Source organism: Stenella coeruleoalba (genome assembly GCF_951394435.1).
Source record: "Stenella coeruleoalba genome assembly, chromosome: 5".
Taxonomy (NCBI): Eukaryota; Metazoa; Chordata; class Mammalia; order Artiodactyla; family Delphinidae; genus Stenella; species Stenella coeruleoalba.
The window spans coordinates 102,054,820-102,076,949 of NC_137150.1; the positions used below are offsets into that span (position 1 = coordinate 102,054,820).

At 37.5% G+C, this 22,130-nt stretch overlaps 2 protein-coding genes across 3 annotated transcripts in view; one reads left to right on the top strand and one right to left on the bottom strand.

Moving 5' to 3' along the window:
* NSUN3 (NOP2/Sun RNA methyltransferase 3) overlaps window positions 1-22,130 on the bottom strand; it is a 52,154-nt gene that overhangs the window by 26,714 nt on the left and 3,310 nt on the right. Inside the window, exons 3-5 of the mRNA XM_079923172.1 lie at window positions 14,185-14,528; window positions 4,947-5,101; window positions 4,132-4,253 (exon numbers count right to left, since the gene is read on the bottom strand). Coding sequence (XP_079779298.1) covers window positions 4,132-4,253; window positions 4,947-5,101; window positions 14,185-14,528 — 621 coding nt within the window. The remainder of the gene's footprint in view (window positions 1-4,131; window positions 4,254-4,946; window positions 5,102-14,184; window positions 14,529-22,130) is intronic.
* The window catches only part of STX19 (syntaxin 19), a 55,904-nt gene continuing 53,287 nt past the window's right edge, over window positions 19,514-22,130 (top strand). For both annotated transcript variants that reach the window (XM_079923174.1, XM_079923173.1), the window contains exon 1: window positions 19,514-19,527. The gene's annotated coding sequence lies outside the window, so the exon portion shown is untranslated. The remainder of the gene's footprint in view (window positions 19,528-22,130) is intronic.

Sequence of the window (22,130 nt, forward strand, 5' to 3'; positions counted from 1 at the left end):
CTGGATGATTTTTACAAATTTTCAAAACATTATCAAATAATCTAAGCTTCCTTTTTCAATGAGTTCACAAATTGGATTTTACTTGTCAAGTAGTGAGAAAAGAAAACCAGAGGGGGTCAGTATTTTAAATGTGATTGATTTGGAAATGGGTGACATGATACACTACTGCAATAAGATACTTATATTTTTGTTATAAATCATACTCTTCAGTTCATGCTTTCTCACCTAAAAATCATGTAAACTTCTCTTGCACAAACTTGGCCACTTTCTAAAAAGACTACGTATATATCATTTTTAGCATATTATCCCACTTTGTTTTTCCTAATATATTTAAATAAAAATGAGGCAAGAGAATCTGATTATGTAGTGTGCACATACATAGTATGTAACAGAAATGACTGGTCTCAGAAATTATTTTGAGAAAAGATAATAAAGGTATACTTTCAAATGGCACTTCATTAATAGAACTGACTTACACACAAATATTCCTTATATCCTTGTCCCACTTTCTCATCTTCTGAAGCATGTGAGAGTTGTATATAACTTATATGTTCATGTTGTATAAATTTAATAGAAGATTCTAATTTTTCCATCTCTGTATGGATAAACTGAAGAGTCCCCAATAAGTGTATAATAAACTCATATGGTTTGGGATTTCCTGTCATCGTGTGCCTTCCAATACGCTTTTCATGCCAAAATAAAATCAGATTACTATTTTCACTATTATATATAATTATATACATGCATTAACCTTTTTAAAGAATTTCTAAAAAACTATTACATATCTACATTACTCCTTTTAAAAAGTTTAACAGCAAAAAACTTCTATTAAAGTGTTGATTTTCATTGATGTATCACATTCATAAAAACATGTGTAAGATTAATGTTTGGCTGTAGAATATTTGGTAATAGAATATTGGTTTTTCAGAAGCTAAAATTCTGAATACTATGCAGGTTGCCTATTTAATGTAAATATGAATGATTTCTGGTAAAGTGAGTGAATAATAACCATGGAAGCTATTTTATATCTTTGAGCACCGTATCTGTCAGCAGACATGCAGAAACATACAAATTGAGTCTTCGACAAAACAGTACAAACAAAAAGCTTTTCTTATTTGCCACTCAACTATCCTTTTCTCACTTCTTTTCTCCCTTCTGAGTGCCATCTTCTGTCTATAATATCAAGCTAGGAAATATTTGCTTGCTTGCTTTCTAATTGTTCTTTGCAAATGCAAATAAGGATCTGCTATCACTTTATACTTCTGACTAAAACTCATACACATCAATGTATTTATTCTCTTGCATATGCTTGCATTTAAAACCTTCTATTTCTTACTGCGGAATAAAAGGACTGCCTTTTATTAAAGGATGACAAGGCAATAACTATATGAGGAAGATTTGGAAGAAAATAAGAGAAATTTCTTTGTATGTGATATAGTAAAAGAGCTATACCTGATCAGAAAATTACTATAGTCTCTATAGTCTTTTTTTTTTTTTTTTCATTTTTTGGAGTCAGGGGCAGGAGATAAAAGAGAGATTGTGGCTGGCATTATCACTTTTTCCTATATCTTTTTAACCCCCAAATTTGTAGACGTTAGGGAATTAGAACCATTATCTGTGACTATAGCTTGTGTATCACGCTCTTTCCTCTTTATCATCATAATCACATAGCCAAGGGGCTCAGAGTTTCAGCTGCCTCAAGCGGCTCCTAAACCTCTCACACAGACCAGGCATCAGAGGCAGGGAATGCAGAGTAGTTGCTCAAGGAAAAGAATGGGAGGGGGCTGGTGTGATGGTCTTTCCCAATCACATATAATTACATGAAAACCTACACCATTGTGATTGAGATGTCAATTTTGCACCCTGTTAATATGCTACTAAAGTGATGTGATGCTAAAGCCATTTCTTTTGGGGAGTAAGATGATGGGAGAGAGGGGTAGACACTAAAGAAGAGCCTCACTTGTTGGGGCACAAGACGGTGTGGATGTGAGGTTTACTCAGATGCATGATTTTTGTGATGATGATCAAAATGCTATATGATGTTAAGGGATATGTATTAAATGGGGGAAAAAACTAAACTGAAACTAAAATCATGCTTTGGTTATGTAAATGCAATACTAATCAAAATAAATTATGTGAATTGCTTTACATTTATGCCTAATTACCATGCAGTACAATAATGATTATGTCATTATTTTTGTCAGATTAACTTTGCTATAAATTTAATTACATGTGTAAATTCTAAATATTCAGCCCTTGTAATTTAGTATTTTTAAACAATTATTTACTGAACCCCCTTCTATATGCCAGACACCAAATTGCATATTGGGAATAAAAACAATAAGACAATCCCTTCTCCCATGGGGCTTACAGTCTTGTTGAAGAAAGAGACAAGTACTAGGTAGATGTCCAGCAGAGGAACTGAGAAACAATATATTTTTAAATGAAGGTAAGGACATGAGGGGAATACCAATCCCAGTCCTAGGGAGTTAGGTACAGGTTCAATAAGGAGATCTCAGAGCTGATTCCCAAAGAAATAGTAGAGATAGCCAAGAGAACGGGGAGAATGAGTTAGAAGAACTCTTAAGCATAAGAAACAGGAAATGCACTGGGCTCAGAATAAGAAACCATATTCAAAGAAGATGTGAATATCATACTAAGGAAGCTGAAATCTTAACAGTAACGGGGAACCACTGCAGACTTCAAACAGGAGAACGACATGATCAGATTTACATTTCAGATCAGATTTGGCTTTACTGTGGAGAGTGAAGAGAACAAAGTAGGTTTACAAGGAAAAGACATCAAGAAATATTAAGAACAAAAAGGAGTCAGTTTCAGAACAATGTTCACACAATAACAGCAGTTTTGTTTTGTTTTTTTTAACATATTTCTCTCTATATATATAGTTTTCATGAGAGGAAAGAAAAATGATATCCTCAGGAAGCCTGGCTGCTTACAGCTTAAAAAAAAATTAGAGGTCACAATGCTAATAAGCCACCATAAGATTTAGTGTCTGTTGGTGTAAGGCATCACAATGGCAAAGCCCGAAGTAACAGGAATAATTAACTAAAGAGCCAGATCAAGAACGTTTAGGTAAGAAAAAAAGACTTAGAGCTGGATCAATGCGACACCCCAAGAGGTAGAAGGGAAAGGTGGCATAGAACTCTCAAACTATCTCAGGGTTACAGTAAATGAAAGGCTGACCTTGGAAGAATGCAAACAAACAGTCTAACTGCCAGATGAAAAATGTTTAAGAACCCGCTGGTTGGTGCTACCTGGAATCACCAGAATGAGCTGAGACACAATCTCGTACAAAAACAAGACCGTGTATTAGTACTGGTTGTAATACTTCGGTAATGGCATATGTTCACTGTTGTGAGTCAATCTGAAGTTGGAAGTAAAGCATGTTGTCAGCAGTGCATATAAATTGTCACTCATTCTCACTCCACATGTAAGATCATTCCACATGTAAGAAGTAATGAGTGATAAGTTATCACTTAACTATATTTTAAATAGTCCAAAGAATTTTTGTTCCACATTAAACAGTAGGAATTACTTGGGACTAGGGTGTAAGTACAAATTTCTTTTGAAACCAGGACAGGATGCCCCAAAATGACTCTGTTCTGAAGAAACCAAGTATCTCTCGTGGTCATGCCCTTCTGGAAAATTCTTAGAGGAGAGATAAGTGCTAACAACAAACTACAACTTCCTACTCACGCAGAACAATGTGTTCATTACTAAAAAAAAATGTGTCCTGGTCCAAAGCTACTCTTACGGGGGCTGCTCATATTCTGGTAAAAGAATACGGTGATGAATTCTACGCTCAGGATGGTCCTGATAAGCAAACAGCTTTAAACCATAGTAAAATCATTTGTGTCCTTTAAAAGACAATGCACAGCAACACTAGATTTCATTGAGGGGCTGCGGGGACAGAGGGGGCAGAGGTGACATTATAATACAAGAGCTGAAAGGGAAGAGGTTGAGAATTTTCTGGGTGCAGACTTTGGAGGATTAATTATTGACACCTACACAGGAAACCCTCCATTTGGGAGCTGCCCTGTGTCATGTTTTGTCATGCCTACTTAAATTATACTAGAAACCGAAGTAAGCTTTTATATTAACAGCACTCACCTTAAGAGTTCTATCTGTAGAAGAGGCAAATTCCTCCTTTGGCTTATCCTACAGGCTGCATTCTGAGAATCAGAAGAGAACAACCAACTTCGATCATTTGAACACGGAGCATCAACTAACACCTACAGAAAAAAAAGGACACGTAATGCAAATATGAACTGAAAATATATCCTCAGACACAAAGTATATGGGAAGCTAAGTAAAATCATGACAAAAAGTAGCAAATAAATAAATAAATTTATTTTAAAACCGAAAATACACCTTGGTAAGTTCTTCATGACATTTCTTCACTAATACTTGACAGAAAAATTTCCTGTGCACTTTCAGTGTTTGGGTTTTTTAGTGGGGGGAGAATGAGAGGACTAACAGTCTACTAATACCTACCAATATTTCATATTTTGATGACAGCAAAAACTTTTACAAGTTACTCATTTTAAACAGATGTTACTATACTTCTGAATTCTCAGCATTTATTTTTAAGAACTAATAATCCAACTTCAGTTTACTGAAATGCTTTCTTTGCCTTCAACTGTCATACTCTGATATGAAATGTTACCGAATTAAAGCAATACTGTGCACATGTTTGAGTACTGACCCAAATAATATTTGATCTCTTCCTGAGTATCTTTGAGGTACCTGGAAATAAAAAGCATTAACTGAAAACTGCTTCCATGTTCACTTTATCAAAATTTCCCAGGGTACTGAGAAATTGTATGAGGCTATGTCTGGAAGCAGATGGAAAACAACAACAACAAAGCAACATAACAGTGGTATCACTGGGAGTCTATCAGTCTGTCACAATGTAATAAAAGTACCTTGTCAAACGTTTCAGGCTGGGAATCTCCCATTTCTCTGCCGTCCAATTCAGACACTTTAATTACATTTACCAAAGGCTGTGGGATGAACGATTCTAACGTCTGCCTCAGCCACCTCAACCTCAGACTATCGTATTCATTACAATGAAGATAACCTAAATGTAAAGGATTAAAAAGTTTTAAAACAAACACAACGGAATTGTTAAATTTCCACTTTTGATCAAATAAATTTCAAAAAGAAATTGGTTCATCATAATTATGCAGAAATAGGGCTCAGAGGTAAACATTATGATTCTCTTATGTTTAAAAACAGAAATACACTCACAAACACCATAGTCATGCCCACAGAGCCTCTCAGAAGCTCTCACCATTTACTCATTCAAATTTCATTTTGAAGATGAAAACTTTTAGAGAATTGTGGATTCCCAAAGATATGCTATACAACCAATACCTCAGACACAGTTCTCTCCTAAAGCTCTTAAGAGTAAATGATATATTCGTAAGAGTAAATGATATATAAAGTTCCTTCTAGGACAGAACACCTTCATTTAAAATAAACGAAATGTGGTATGTGGAAAAAAGCATGTAAAGTGTAATTGGCTTTACGATAAGAAAGACATGGGCTCAAATTATTAGCTGTGAGACTGTGGGGAACTTACTTAGCTCTCCTCAAGAGTCTCAGTTTCCTTATCTGGAAAATGGGGACTGTCCCTAGTGAAGGGGTTCAGAACACACCACTTCAAAATATGCTGCTTTGACATATTGATTATTTTGAGTTAAAGGCACTTGAATAACAGCTGATGCACGAAGGGCATTTTGACCTTTCTTTTTCTTCCTGAAAGCAGGAGGTGTACTCCCATGTGAAATATACCCTCCCTATACCAGGAGGAAAGAAACATTCTTATCACCAGAAACACAGAGTCAAGGCCAAGAGAAAAAAAATCTGCATGCTTGACTCCTGTTACTCTGTCTTATGTTGGTCACAGCCAGAAGCCCTAAGAGGACACAGGAGAAATTTTACCACCTCTACCTTACAAAGTGGTTGTTAAGATTAAATGCTACACCCTAAACTTATACAGTACTGTATGTCAATTACATCTCAATGAAACTGGAATTTAAAAAGTAATTGTGATATTTTAGTAACATATCTAGCATAGGACTGCAGAAGTAGTAACACCAAATGTTTATAATAATTACTAACAATTCTTGAGTCCCTATTAAAGGCTAAGCACTGTTCTAAGACTTTACATGTAGTAACACATTTAATCCTCACAAACCTATGAGATAATTTTGTTATGGTTTCTGTTTTACTGATAAGGAAACTGAGGCCAAGAGAGGTTAAGTAATTTGCCCAGGTTCACAGAGCAGGAAACCAAGACACTTGGTTCCAGAGCCCTACTTACTTTTAAGCACCATGCCATGCTGCTTCTCAGTAATAGAAGGCATTTAGCAAATGGTTCTCTCCCTAATAAAATAGTTGTTTTGTTCTTCCTTTATTTAAATATATATTTATAAATATTTATATATATTTATTATGTAGTGACATAAATTTCCTATAATATATATTTAAAGACAAGCATATTTTTAAATGCATAAAAATATGAAGAACATCAAAAATTACCTAAAACCCATTGTCTTCAGATAAGCACCATCTAACATTTTGATAAATAATCATACCATATTTCTTTATGCCTATATGCACATATAAAACTTATATAAATGGAATTATATATTTTTGTAGTGTCTTTTTTTCACATTACTCTTCATCTACCCCCTCCACCAACTGCCCAACTACCCCATATACATATGCTTATATAACTGTCTACATACCCAGGATTATATTTACACACTTCTCTGTCCCATTACTCTCCATATATACCAATATTTCAAAGGCAATACCACCAAGTCAATCAGTAGATATATAAATCATTTGTTTTTTTTTTTTTGCTGTACGCGGGCCTCTCACTGTTCTGGCCTCTCCCGTTGCGAAGCACAGGCTCCGGACGCGCAGGCTCAGCGGCCATGGCTCACGGGCCCAGCCGCTCCGCGGCATGTGGGATCTTCCCAGACCGGGGCACAAACCCGTGTCCCCTGCATCAGCAGGCGGACTCTCAACCACTGTGTCACCAGGGAAGCCCTATAAATCATTTTTAAAGGCTGCTAAATAGTACATAGAAAAAAATGTGTCCTCCTTTATTCAACCATTGCTAATTGTTGGGCATTCACACTACTGTCACTACTACTGTCACTAATAATAACATTATTATTATTCAATAAGCATCTTTATAAAAGTGTACTTTCATAATGTGCTTTTATTATTAACGGGATATTACCAGAGGAATAGATAGGTTTGGGTAGGGGAATTTTTAGTTTTAGTAAATACTACCCTGTCCCACCACCAAACTCTCACAGAAGTTTTATTATTAGTCTGATATGGCTTGTTATGCTGTAGTATAATCCTTGCTGTCTAACACAATTCTTTTCATTTGTCTATTCATCATTTGCTTTTGCTTTTCTGTCAACTGCCTATTCCTATCATTTGACCTTTTTTTCCATTGCACTATTTATATTTTTCTTACTAACAGGTAAGATGTACTTTCATATTTTGAATATTAACCTTTTATCTGCCATCTGATTTGCAAATGTTTCCTAAATTGTCTTCTGAATTTATTTGTAGTATCTTTTTAAGTACATAAGTTTCACAATTTTTTTAATAGTCAATCATATCATTTTTATAATTTCTAGGTTTTTTTAATCTTATTTAAGGTGGTATTTTCAACCATTAGATTTTCAGGTCTAATTCAACTAAACATTCACACAGGCCACATTTGGCATCATCCTACACAGGACAGAAACTACGTCTTTTGCCAAGAGGGCAGGTGAGACATTGCTTTTTCTTGGAAGGCCTTGTGGCGGTCCACACAGGTGGTAATTCAGGTGCAAGAAGATGAGCCTCATGTTGGGCAGGTGTAGGAGCTGTTCTGGTTTAAAAGCCTCACGTCCCACAGGAGCCTATACCTCTTCTAACAACTCCACAGGCACAGCTTCCAGGGTCCCCACAAGGGACATGCCCATTTACAAGAGTCACTGCACTCAGGCCCAAAGCATGGCATCCCCATCAGGTTTTTAGGGTTTATTTACTCTTTCTCGCAGTGCACATTCATTTTATCCATCAGGGTCATTTTTATCAAAAGCCTAGAAACAAAGTGACAATTTCTGTCAGGTTACCAGGGAAACAAATCAAGAGAACTGAAGGTGAAACTCTAATGCAGAGTAGGAAAACTTTCTGTAAACTCTTTGCTCAAAAGTATCTGTGTATACGTGTGTGTGTATACACACACACACACACACACACACACACATATTGTTGTTTTTCTGGTTGTCACTCCACTGTTAAAAACTTGTAACGGCTTCCCATCATCCACTAAATAAAGTTCAAACATCTAGCTTTAATTAAATGTCTGTAATAGTGAGACCTCAAGAGAATTGTTCAATTTTAACCACTAACTCAATTATTTCACCAAAATATTCTGTGCTCCACCAAACTTGACTGACTCATCTATTTGTCAAACATACTATTTACCTCTCCTATAGTACTTAACATATTTTATGTCATAGCAGAGTCCATGTGCATTGCTTACCTTTGCCACTACCAGGGCTCCAAATTTCTATACAGAAGGAGCTCAAGAGATGGCATCAATTTTGTTGGTGGGGAAAGGAGTAGAAAATCACCTTAAAGCTGCATTTGTACAGGTAGTACATTCTTTTTTATTTAGTTTACACTGTTTTTTGGGGTGGTTTTTTGGAGGATTCACTAATGCAGCTTATGGATAGGTGTCTGAAAGCTCTGTCTTAGCCTGAAATCGCTAGAAAACAGTCTAAGACAAAAGTTTACATCATAGAAGGGGTACAGTCCCAGGGACACAAGAGTGAGAGAAAAAAAGGAAGTAAATCATGCAAGGAGGGAGCACAAATATAAGAGGGTTTGTAATAAAGCTAGCTACAGCTTCGCTCAGTCTCTCAGGATATGTCCATAGTCTGAAATTACGGACCCTTGTCAGAAACTGGCGTTTAGTGAAGTAGAGACGAAGAACAAATAATCTACTGGCTTCTTCCTGTATCCAGCCTCTCATTGGTTAAAGTCCATTCCAAGAATTGATAACTCCCACACACTTCAGGTTTGTGTTATCTGGCCCCTCCCAGCAAGTACTAAGGAAGCCAGAGAGTCCCGAGCCCAGGTGCAGCAAGCACTCAGGTGTGGCGACCTCTACTTGTCAGTTGGCACCCATCCAAAGGCATCCCCAATCTGTGGCAGTAGTAGCAATAGCAGCAGAAAACTGCAGGATGGCCTGAGCCTTTGCTAGGGTTTCTCCAGTGTGGAAACAATTCAAGTGGCTCAAGCCTTAAGGTGAAGGGTAGCAGGAAACGTGAAGCCAAACATATCTGTGATGGTGTGTAAACCAGGGCCATGACAACCCCCAAAGTCATACCCTGTCTCCACCCTGTCTGTCAATACTAAGGAGCCTCAAAGGAAAGAATCACATCTTAATTTCATTCCATTTCTCTCTTTTTCTGATTTAGATATTTTACATTCTACTTCTATTCTTTTAGTGGTAACCCTAGAGATTTTAACATGCATATGTAGAAGAAAAATCTAAATTAAGGCAATCGCCACCATTTTTCCTAAAAGATATAAGAATCTTATAACACTTCCTCCTAAATAAGATTCTACTGACATTGTGTATTTGGGATTTATTAGGGCTTACTTTTTTTTTTTTTTTTTTTTTTCGGTACGTGGGCCTCTCACTGTTGTGGCCTCTCCTGTTGCGGAGCACAGGCTCCGGACGCGCAGGCTCAGCGGCCATGGCTCACGGGCCCAGCTGCTCCGCGGCATGTAGGATCCTCCTGGACCGGGGCACGAACCTGTGTTCCCTGCATCGGCAGGCAGACTCTCAACCACTGAGCCACCAGGGAAGTCCTGGGCTTACATTTTTTAAGTGCATAAAATGTTATTGTCTTCCATAGTCAACGACTGTTAGATTTTCCCCATATATTTCCCAACTTCTTTGTTCTCCATTTCTTTTTGCATCTTCTATCTTCCATCTAGTATGGCTTTCCCTCTTCCTCTAGAATTGTTGGTGACAACCTTATACTCTTGTTCTCTCTTGGTCTAACAAAATGTCCATTTCACTTTTGCTCTTCAAGGATATTTTGGTGAACATATTTCTGAACTGACAGTCATCTTTTCTTAGCACATTGAAAACATCATTCCTCCGAAAGCTGGCTTCCATTATTACACTCAGAGGTCAATCCTCAGTCTAACTGTTGTCCTTTGAAGGTAAATAGTTTGTCCTCTCTGGCTGCTATTAAGATGGTTTTTTATTTCCAACGTTCTGCAACTTCATTGTAATGGTCTATACTGGCTTAGCTGTGGTTACAAAATTTCAGAGGGTATGTCCATTCCTCCCCCACCACCAAAGTTGAAGACAGGCTTTCCTTTCAGTCCCTTGGAAAGGACAATTTCTTCCTAGTTTACCTTATTGGAGGGAATAGCATTTTGGAGTCTCAGCTTTATGTAAGTTAGTCTCCTAGTAGATGCTCTATTTGAGCAGGCTCTGTCTTCTTTTTTATTCCCACATGTTCATGAAGCACTAGAAATCAACGTGCAACTTTTTGGGGGAAGCAAATGCTCTCAAGTGAAAAGCCAGCTTCAATGCTCGATTTACCTCCTAGGTTCCCAATCTTTTAATTTTTGGCCACTGAGTATTTGCAGATCATTGACACATTTAAAAAGATTTTGTTTTTCTTTAATATTATATCCCATATTTTTAAGTTATTTTCAGCAGGAGAGTTGGCTAAAATACATAGTTTGTCATACCACAGGAAACAGAAGTCTTAGGTATCTCTATATCCTTCAGAGCTCTACACCTACCATCCAATGCCTCGCACATTGTATGTGTTCACTAAATGTGGCTGACTTGATGTGAAACATGACATTATAATAAAGAATATTCAAATTGCTAAACCTGAAAATCAGGGAAGCTTTTCATTAAATTGTAGCTTTAGTCAAGATTCTCAATTCAGCATTTAAAAATAACTCTCAGACGAAATATAACTTTATACTATATTATTGTTTGGTCTAGACATAGATTTTATTTGAAATAGGCTTAGATTGGTTAAACTTTTTAAAATATATAATGTAAGGCATCACAATCCAAGATTCATATATATACTAAGACACACTACATTGAGACAGAATTTCATGCTTAAATTGTCAAAAATAAACCAAATCTTTTTTTTTCAGCTAAGTAGAAAAGAGGGTGAATTTAAAAAATTCTTGAAGAAGTCATTGTGGTTTTTCAGGAATAGCATTTTGGAGTCTTGGCTTTATGTTTTATTTTTTTACTACATGTTCCAAAATGGTCATTGCTAGTATGATTTCCAAAAAGAAGGGGCACCTAATGCAGGGAGTTCTAGGAGATGAGGGAGCAGGAAGGAGGGCAAAAGCAATTTCAGTAAAGAAAGAAGTCTTTCTAATCTTCTCTACCACCAAAGGCTAACTAGATGTAAAAAGAGTATTACTGACAGAAAAGAGAATTTCATGCCAGCCCTCAGCAAGAAAGTTGATGAAGCCACTCCATCAAGCTGGGTCATTCTTAATATGTTAATGCTTTCCTACTTAGAATTGTTTTCTCTTTTTCTATCAACACCAGGACATTATGAAGGCTATGCTGACAAAAGCAGAACAAAAAACAGTGGACAATCCCTCACTGTGCTAACAGGTGGGAGCAGCTGGACCAGAAGAGAAGTAGACTAATTTTTTTAATCATCCTAAAATACGAGCTTTTTAATCATTCAAAGCTGTGAGCCTCCTGGCCCAGAATAAAGGCCAGTACTGATCTAAAGAAATTCAGTGGATAAATGCACACTTAGTGCAGCCATCATTTTAAGCTTTGCTTATAAAAGCTTTTTTTAGATGGCTTCTGCATTCCAAATTCAAGCACTGTAGCTAACCTAATTTGGGCTTTGAGCATCAGCATGAAGACATCTGTACTTCTTAGTAAACCATTATCATTAGCCCTTCATAGATGAAAAGCTACTTTACTTGGAACACTGCCTGTAATTCATTGCCCTTGATGTAAGAACAGGACGATTCTTCTGCACTTCAAATTCCTAGAATATGTCTGTTTGCCTTTGGATTCCTAATCTGGAATTTCCTTACCATAAACATGTAAAACATTTATAGCCTACTAATGAGGATAATCTAGGATTAAAATGTCTTCTTTTCAAAATGGTACCCAAATTTGGCATTTCTCTTCCATCTTTCACAATACTAAAAATTCTATATTCAAAATTGATGCAACAAACAAAATAAGAGTACTGTCAAAGAACACACAGTGAAAGTAATAATAATCCTTATAACATGATTCCATAAAATTTCACTTTCAGCTCAAATTGTAAAATAAAATAACCTTACAAAATAAATAATCTCTTTCGTTGTGATTTCTCACAAAACAATACAGCAAGCTTCAATAATAGAGTTTTAACCACAATTTGAAAACACACAGTATGGTTTCACCTAAATATACAGTTAACTGATAAATTTGTACCAATGCCTGGTACAACTGGATTCACAGTTCTCATAAAAATGTTTGTAATCTATTTCAATAGGAATGCTATCAAAGGAAGATATAAAGTGGCAGTCCTCAAACTAGCATATGCATGCCCTGGGGATACATAACAACTGTTTAAGGGATAAGCAGGCTTAGATAGTTTCAAAAGAATTAATTTTCAGATCATCAACTTCTTAAAAAAGGAGAACACCTCTAGTCAGGGCTTCTCCTAGGATAACGGCCCTTCACCAACTTTACAAATGAGGAGCAAGCTTCCCACCCATCCCGTATCTTATTACAAGTTGTTCCAGGGCATAGAAACCTCCATAGCCCTCCAAACAAAGGCAGTTCAACACACTGTTGCTTTGGCTGAGATAGTGAACGCGTCTCCTAATTAGGCAACACAGCCTTTTTAAATTGAGATGGTTTCTAATCCTTTGCCTTCTTCAAAATCAGAAACAGACCTAAAGAGCGTTCACATAGTAAATGATTAAAATAATGCTTGGTGAAAGATATCTATGTGATTTAGGGTTATAATTCAGGAGTTTAAAGAACTAGTGAGATTACTATAACACAATTCCCACCATCTTTTTATCTATGTGAACAGCATTTGCACTTATAAAAACAAAACCATCAAACAAACAAAAACCAGACAGAATTGATGCTGAGCCCTGTCTTATCTAACCATAAGTAATTTTCATTCAGGGAAACCTAAAGTAATAGTTTAAACGTCCCATCGTCTCATTAAGAAAATATAATGAATACATTACTTTTAACAAATATATATAAAAACGCATATTACATACAGTTCATCATTTTTGTACTAATAATAGTAATGATAAGTCATTTCAGAAGAACTTTTAAAATCTTTAGAATTGCACTGTCCAATACTACATCCACTTGCCACATGAGGCTAGGAGCACTTGCAACATGGCTAGTCCAAACTGAAATGTGCTATAAGTATAAAATGCACACCAATTTCGAAGACTTTGTAAGAAAATGAGAATACAAAATATCTCATTAATAATTTTTATTTTGATTACATGTTCAAATAATACTGTGGACTTATTGGGTTACAATGTATTATTAAAATTAATTTCACTTGTTTCTATTTTTAATGAGATTGCTCAAAAATGTTCAATTATATATGTACTTCATGTTATATTTCTATTGGACAGAACTCTCTTAGAACCTTATGGTCCAATGATACAAAAATTGATTTTAAATGTATATGTTTTTAAATGTATATTGTTTTAAATGTATATGTTTTTGTTGCACAGAAGTATGACAAGGATATCAATACAAGACTCTCAAATGTAAAAGTAACAATAAAATTTTAAAAATCTTTGTCATTAGCTTATCAGCTAATGACATTATCTGATAGATTTGTGTTCACAAAATGTTGTAGTTTTGTTCCCAATTACCTGCCAATTAAGTAGCTGGAAAAAAAATGTTATTTACACTATTTCCTCAGCTAGTATTTCCATTCTTTTCCACACTATCCTGGATTTTAGGCTTTCAAAGTCTGCAAACTCAGTCTTACATTTCTCCCCGCATACTTTAAAAGTATTTTGTAACATGTGGATATTTAAAAGTTGTCAGTTATGAAAAGAAAAGTACATTACCTGGATAAGCACACTGTAGCAGAGCTATCGATTTGCCTCCAGGGCCAGCACACAGATCCAGAACCTTTTCCCCATCCCTCAATTCCAGAGCCAGTACTGGGAGAAGAGAGGCAGCATTCAGGAGATAGTATTTTTTTAGGTTTCCAGTTTGGTGTCTTTCTGAAGGCATTCTGTGTGGAGTTCTGCTAAGGTAACATTTCATTGATTTAGGATAGTAGGGTAAAGATCCTTGAAAGAGTGAGTGATAGCCCTTCAGATGTAAATCCTTTTCCAGTTCAAAAGGATAATTGAATCGGTTAAGAAGCACAGCATATTGCCAACATGATGGAGATGTTAGTATATCCCTAGAGAGAAAAAGAAAAACAGAGGGATATTAATATTATACACAGCAATACAATCTTATAGTACTAAGTGAGGGAATGTGGTCCTAGTTTTACACTTTACTTACCTGTGATTTTCAGAGCCAGGAGTTAGTATTACAGACTTTTTCTTTTGCCTCAGGCTCCCATATTGCTCAACCCAGTACTGTTATGTTCCTGTCTATGTTTAAAACTTTGATATTTTGTTCATCGTGGGTTTTTTTCTTTTGTATCAGTTTTGGTCATTAAAATAGTATTTACCTCGGTTACAAAGTTTTAGGGGCTCTGCACCAAAGAGGAATGCCTCACTTGCCTCAGTCTAGTCCCTCCCTGCAGATTATCTTGCCAAAAAAACATGGCCTGTCTTTAACATACCTCGAAATCCATCAAAATAGATTTTAGTCTATCACTCTTTGCGCAAGGAAGAGTTTTTCTTGGAGACAAAATTTAAAACCTGAGTCTATTAATATTAAAGGGAAAAGTACTATCATTAAAGGGTGTTTAAAGGAATGAGTGTTCAAGTTTTCCTCTGATGAGGATAAAAGTATGGAAAGCTAACTACAGTGAACACTACAGTAACAGAGTTAATGAGGCAATCAGTGAATCAGATGATACAAAACCAAGGATGGTTTAAAAATCACTCATGGATTGACGGTGCAGGCTTTCCCTGCCCCCACCTCTCCAACAGACTTACCTTCCTCATTTTTTACTTGGTCCAACAGTTAGATCTGTTGACAATCACAAGCTCACATCAACTGACAAATGATACAGCAGAAAATATTTATTTACAAGCTGACCTTTCTAGCTGAGTTATTTGGGAGCCTCATTAACCACAGTCAATTAAGTAAATTCCAGCTGCTACTCACCCTGGTGTGGCCTATGTGAAGAATGGCTGAATTGAAATGTAACACCTGCGACGCTGGATGTGTGCCATGTGAATTTCAGTTGAGGCTAACATGTGAAATTGCTGTTTTCACTGCCTCTTACTATGATGGTGCATCACAGAAGCCCAGTGTTTCAGCTATACCGGAGGATGACAATCTCTTTAAAAACATGCTTCACAAACTTTAGCGGGCATGAAGTGCCTGTAAGAGACGGCTGGGCCCCACCTGGGGCTTCTGTAGGTCTGAGGTAGAGCCTAAGAATTTGCATTTCTAGCAAGTTCTTGGGTGATACCGATGCGCTGATCCCCAGGACCACACTTTGGGAACCAATGCATTACACTGGACCCTAAAAGGAAATCTATGAACGCCACGGTTGTAAACCTTATGTCAGTCCATCCTAATCTTACCCTCCAAACTGGATGAATATCCATCCAGAGTTTTGAGTCATGTAGTAACAGGGAAATAATGCTCAGAAACATAATTTTATTAATACAGACTAAAGTGGCTTGGCTTTAAATCATGTGTCCATCCCTTAGCTAACAAGGGCTAGACACTTTCAATTGGCTTTATATACTTTCAATTGGTTAATATCTGGCAGGGCAAATCTCCATCCTTTTTTCTTTTTTTCTTCACAACTTCCAAAGCTATCTTAGAATGTTTATTGTTTCAGATGAACATGAGAATCAATTGGTCAATTAAAAATATTTTATAAAATATTTGTATAGATAAGTAGATAGATAATAACTTTGACTAGGATTATATTAAATGCACTAAATTTGGGGAGAATTAACATTTTATTGTAGTCACTCTTTCCAACTTTCACCACAATATGTTTCTCCATTTATTCACATTTCCTTTCAGATCCCTTAGTAAAGATTATTAATCTTGCATATTTCACTTGACCTTACTGTATAAAAGGATTGTTAGTTTAGGAATACTACTGATTATTGTACATTATCCAATATGTTAAATCTTGAAGGATGAGGAGGAATTAGCCACAGGATGAAATGAAAATACAAATTCCAGGGCAAAGGCCATAGCGGCCATAGCACGTGTACAGGCACAAAGGTATGACGGACAGTGCATCTGGGGAATTAAAAGTAGTCTAATGTGGCAGAAGGTTATATGGGTCAAGTATAAGATGATAAAGTTTTAAAATATTACCTTATAAATTTAAAATTCTTATAAATGAGAAGTCATTGAAAGACTCTGGGAGGGGGAGCCTTGTTAGATTTAAAAACATGTACTTATGGCAGAGTGAGGCAGGAATCTTCAGAAATTATTCTATCTCATTCTTCAACAACTAGATAAAATAAGCCCTTGCTCAGAACAAATAAATTTTCTGATCCCTCTTCACCTACACCCAGCCTACTGAACTACCTGAATTTCCTGGAGCAAGTTTTCTTTAGCCTTTAACAGTCTCAGCATAGACTGTTCCCTCTGCCTAGAATGACCTTTCCTCTCTCACCCCCTTCAGCCAGACTTAACTCTCCTACTTGCTATTCATGGGGCAGTTTAGGCTTTATCTCCCCAGGGAAGCCTCTCTATCTACCACCCAATCCACCCACTCCATCTCACCCTGATAATATCAATAATAATAAAAATTACTGATCAGATGCTTACTATGTGCTTTTTGCATGCTTACCTCATTTCACCATCACAACAACCGTGAGGGGCAGCTATTATGCTCATTTTAGAGGTCAAGCTAACTGAGGCTTTCAGAGATTTGGCAACTTACCCAAGGTCACATCACTGTTTAAAGAGAAGTCCCTGATTCAAAATCCGCTGGCTTTAAAGCCTAATAGGAGTGTGAGGCCCTGGTACTGTACCACAAGTGGTATATGACAGGAAGGAGAAGAGAATTTCTACTCCAACCCTCACCTAGTGCCAGTGGCCCCATTCTTTCTGAAGGTTGACATACGCAGCCCTTGGGAACGAGCTGCAATGGGATCAATGCAATGAAGTGACTGCTAAGGCTGCTCGGGCTGGTACTTTCCAGCCCGGAGAAAGCAAAGCTGTGTATTAACGTGGGTCTCAGCACCCACCTGCCAGTAACCTCGTCTTCCCCCAACACACACACACACACCCTCCAGCGCCTGCATTGGTGGGATGCCCTGATGCTGGTGGCTACTCACTTCAAAAGCTCTGATGGATGGGCAAGTAGCCCAGCAGACAGTGGAGGGAGCACATATTAGAAGACTCAAGAAGACACTGGCCAGGCGCCACACTCCAGGTCTCCTCTCAAGATTCATGAGGAGGAGTCTGAAGCTGCGTCACTTAATAAACTTCAAGGCCAGAAGTGCAAGCACACCATCAGTCAGCAGAACGGGGACCTAGAAGATCAGTGACCTGCAAATATTTTGCTAATACTTCCACTGATACCATTTTGAAAACAACTATGTACCCTCTGGAACATTTTAAGTTGACATCAAAATCTTCACCATATGTTTAAGGATGTAATTTCCAGCATACTGTAAAAATTGACATTTTAAAAGACAAATTATACTACTTTTTAAAATCTATCCAGTGGAACCTAAATACCAGAGTGATTTTGAAACCCAGCACTGTCCATTTAAAAATTCATGGACTGACTCTTCTTGAACAGGTGGAAATTTTACACTGTTCCTTTCCCTTTTATTTACATTTTATTTCCCCATATAACTTTATCCTAATACATTTTTGTGCTTTTAATCTTTATTACCCTATCATATTTCTCTCTCTCTCTCTCTCTCTCTCTCACACACACACACACACACATACACACACACACGTGTATATACTAAATTTGTTTTCACTGTAGCCTTAAAGCTCTGTGTTTTATGGTAACTTCTGCATTAGTCACCAATAAAATTACTAGTACAAAATTGATCAAAATAACTTATAGATTTGTTAATCTATAAATAATTTGATAATTAAACATAAAAATTCATAGGAAATTTTTTTTTTTTTTTGCGGTACGCGGGCCTCTCACTGTTGTGGCCTCTCCCGTTGCGGAGCAACAGGCTCTGGACGCGCAGGCTCAGCGGCCATGGCTCACGGGCGCAGCCGCTCCACGGCATGTGGGATATTCCCGGACTGGGGCACGAACCCGTGTCCCCTGCATCAGCAGGTGGACTCTCAACCACTGCACCACCAGGGAAACCCCATAGGAAATGAATCTCTTAATGAAATGAGCTTTTTCTCCCTCATACATCCAGCAATGAATACTACCTAGTGCTATAATGATCAGGGTTCAACATCAATTCCTATTTTGAGTTTCTAGAAGGGGTGAGAAAAACCTTCACTTAAATAAGTAGGTGAGAATTAAATATATTTTGTTAAAACAATGTCTCCGTTTTGTTATAATTCTTTCTGAGTTATGATCTCAAAACACTAAATGACATATCTTCAAAAATATTTTAAATAATCTGTTGGCTGACAAATCAATTGGAGGTCCTTTACTTATGCTGAAAGCAAAACTTGGAGACCATCTGACCTGTCAAAGAATTTGGTAGTCCTTAGTCATTTACAATTATAGTCCAATAGTCTCTGGCAGGGGGAGTTCTGACACCCTGGAGGAATGCAGTGTGGAAGAGTCAGGATGGTGAAAGTGTGACCCTTCTTGTAAAGTGGGACAAAGACAATGTAGAAGGGCAGGTTAGTAAAGGGGAATAAGTACCCCCTCAAGCAACAGGGGAGCGGAGTAATCTCCTGAAAAAGCATACATGAATGCCGAGGATCTGGAATTTGATTGCTATAACATGCCTGTGCTCACATATCCCTTGAAAATTGCATAATATATTATTTGGACAATGTTTGTTATATGATAACATGATTTTCAACTTTGCTGTGATTTTCTTTTCTCTTACTATTCTATACTCCATTCTACCTTCCTAACTAATGATGAGGGTAAAATATTATCTTATCTACACATCACTAAGCACAACTGCTTAGTTCTGTATAAATGCACAGATTACAGAACCCACTAAACATTCATGGTTAAAATACAGAAATCCCTCTTGTTTTATTGCTATTATTACCCACTAGAGGGCGCTCATTCAATCATTTTAAAAGTCTGGTTTAGAAATCAAGAGTAAACCAACTCACGGAAGTGCATCAAGGTATGTTTTCATGCCATTTTATTTCTATTCTTCAGAGTGTCTAATAATGAGCTGATTGCCTCCTACTCTTCTTGACATTGTTTCCTCCTTGTTTCTCATGGAAGGGCAATCTATGTCTGTATTTGTTAGCCACAGTACCTCAGATTGGAAGTCCTGAATGGAGGTTTGTGTTTGGTGGAGACAACAAAAGGCTGAAAAGACTGCACACAAGGAGTCCCTTATGTCCCTATATCAGGAGACATGTGCATACACTCCCAAGACTGGGACTCCAGACCCTTCACAGCAGCACACTTGGTAGAGGAAAAGGCACAGACTTTCAAGGCACAGGCTTGGACTGGCCATAAACTGAGACACCCGCAAATTTTTCTAATCTCTGACTCTAAAAGGGGCTAAAAGTTACTACTACACAAGGTGTGCACAGATTAAGGTTGAAAATGTGTGTAAAGCCAAATAAGGGTCAAAATAGAAATCTAGATACTAGTTCATTTCTGTTTTCCTCAACCACCCCACTCCACCCCCACCCCCCCTTCATTCTGGTAATGCAATCTGGTTATATAATATTTTTTACTGCTATATGTGACCTCTGGGTTAATGAAGAGAATGTTAAAATATATATATATATATATTTACAGACAGGCCAGACTTAACTATGGCTTTTTTTTTTGCCTTCCACAAAGTGCACACAAAATTTCCAAAGTTCATAAAGATTTACAATTAATCCTCCCCTCGTATATATTTGAGGGCAGACTATATATAATCCTCTTTGTATTCCCAATGCTTAGCACAATGCCTGGTATATAAACACTGCCTAAGTTGTGAATACATACGTAGACCACTTGCACAAGTCTTAAGATACTGGTTCTTCAAGACCCTCCCTTGTCAGGGAAGAGACAAGTCAGTAAATTATGACAATAAAACCTTGAACAAATTACAACAGCTGTATCATCAAAATGCAATGGAAACACAAAGGGCAGAACTAATTTTGCCAAGCGCGTATGGGACAGCTTGATGAAGAATAACAGTAATAGTAATAAAAATAATTCTCAGATGTACTGAGGGCTTACAATATTCTAACACTTCGTTTTTATATGTAAATTCATTTTCTCTTTCCAAATAATTATATGAAATAGATACTATTTTTCCCACTTTACAGACAAGGGTAGTGAGGCACAGACATGTTAAAGAATTCTCCTAGGTCACAAGCTACAAGATGCACAGGTGGGATCTGAACTCCCACTTTAACCACTGTACAGAGGGAAAAAGGAGAGCGTCATTCCTGGCCCGAAAAGACGACGGAGCCTGTCTAGTCATGATAAGACATTTAGTCCAAATATAATACTGCAGACAGTGGGGGAGCAGAGGAGGCTAGTATCCCAGGAGTGACACGTTGCAATACGGCAGCGTTGAGAAGCAGCATGACAGAGTGTGTAAGAGAAACTCCCAGGGCTTTTCCAAATGTGAGCTGCGTATCACTGGGCAAGTTACTTAACCTCTGCATGCCTCAGCTTTCCTATCTATAAAATGGAAATAATAGTAACTACCTCGAAGGGTTGTACAGGATTATGTTACCATCTGTAAAGTGATTAGAACGCTGTCTGGCATATAGTGTCATAGAAGTGGATGCTAAACTAAGCAAACAAACAAATACTAAAGGGGAGAGACTATGGAAAAGGGCTGTTGCAATGTCAGGTAAGAAACAATGAAGGCCTGACTAAATAGTAACAGTGATGATAAAAAGGAGATCCAAATTAAGAAACTTCTCAGGTAAAAGCAAAAGCACTTGGGCATTTAGATTTTGACGGGGGCAGGGTAGTGGTGTGTGGTGGTAGTACAGAGTTAGGGAGACCCCAAGACCACCCTTACTTCTGACACCAACTCTTAAGTTCGGGTTCCCCAAGACCACTCTCAGGTTGATTATTAGCTAAAAGCGATTTTATTAGCTATATTATAAGCTATAACTCACTGTTACACTCATGGTTATGGTTACAGCTTATTACAGTTAAAATCACGCAAGGTAAGAGATGCAGGATGCAGAGTGTAGGACAGTTCAAAGCATGAAGCTTCCAGTTGTCCTCTTCAGTGGAATCACGGACAAGGATAACCTTTCCCCGTAACGATGTGTGACAATATGCACAGGAGTACTGCCAACCAGGGAGTCCTGGTGCCTAGATTTTACTGGGGCTCAGTAACACAAACATGACTGACTACCCACTCAGCTGACCTTCAGTCTCCAGCCCCTCCGGAGGTTGGAAGCAGGAGCCCTAGCTGATACGGTGGCCCAGAGCCCCCACCTCACATCACGTTGTTACACTCCCCCATGTTGCCCAAGCTCCCAGACTTTTAGGCAGAGCATTCCAACGGCTTAGAGATCACCTCCAAGGAGCTGAGGGCAAATGTCAGACCTATCTCTGAATAAGGTTCATTCTTCACTAAAAGGTAGTAAAAGTGTGGAGGAGGAAAAAGGAAACTGATTGATAGTGATGCCTTCAACTGAGATAGAATATGCAAGCAGCAAATGGCAACATAGGTTTGGTAAGGGAAAATAATAATCTGCTTTTGAGTTTGCCTGGTACGAAACTAAGTAAAGTTATCAGAAAACACTT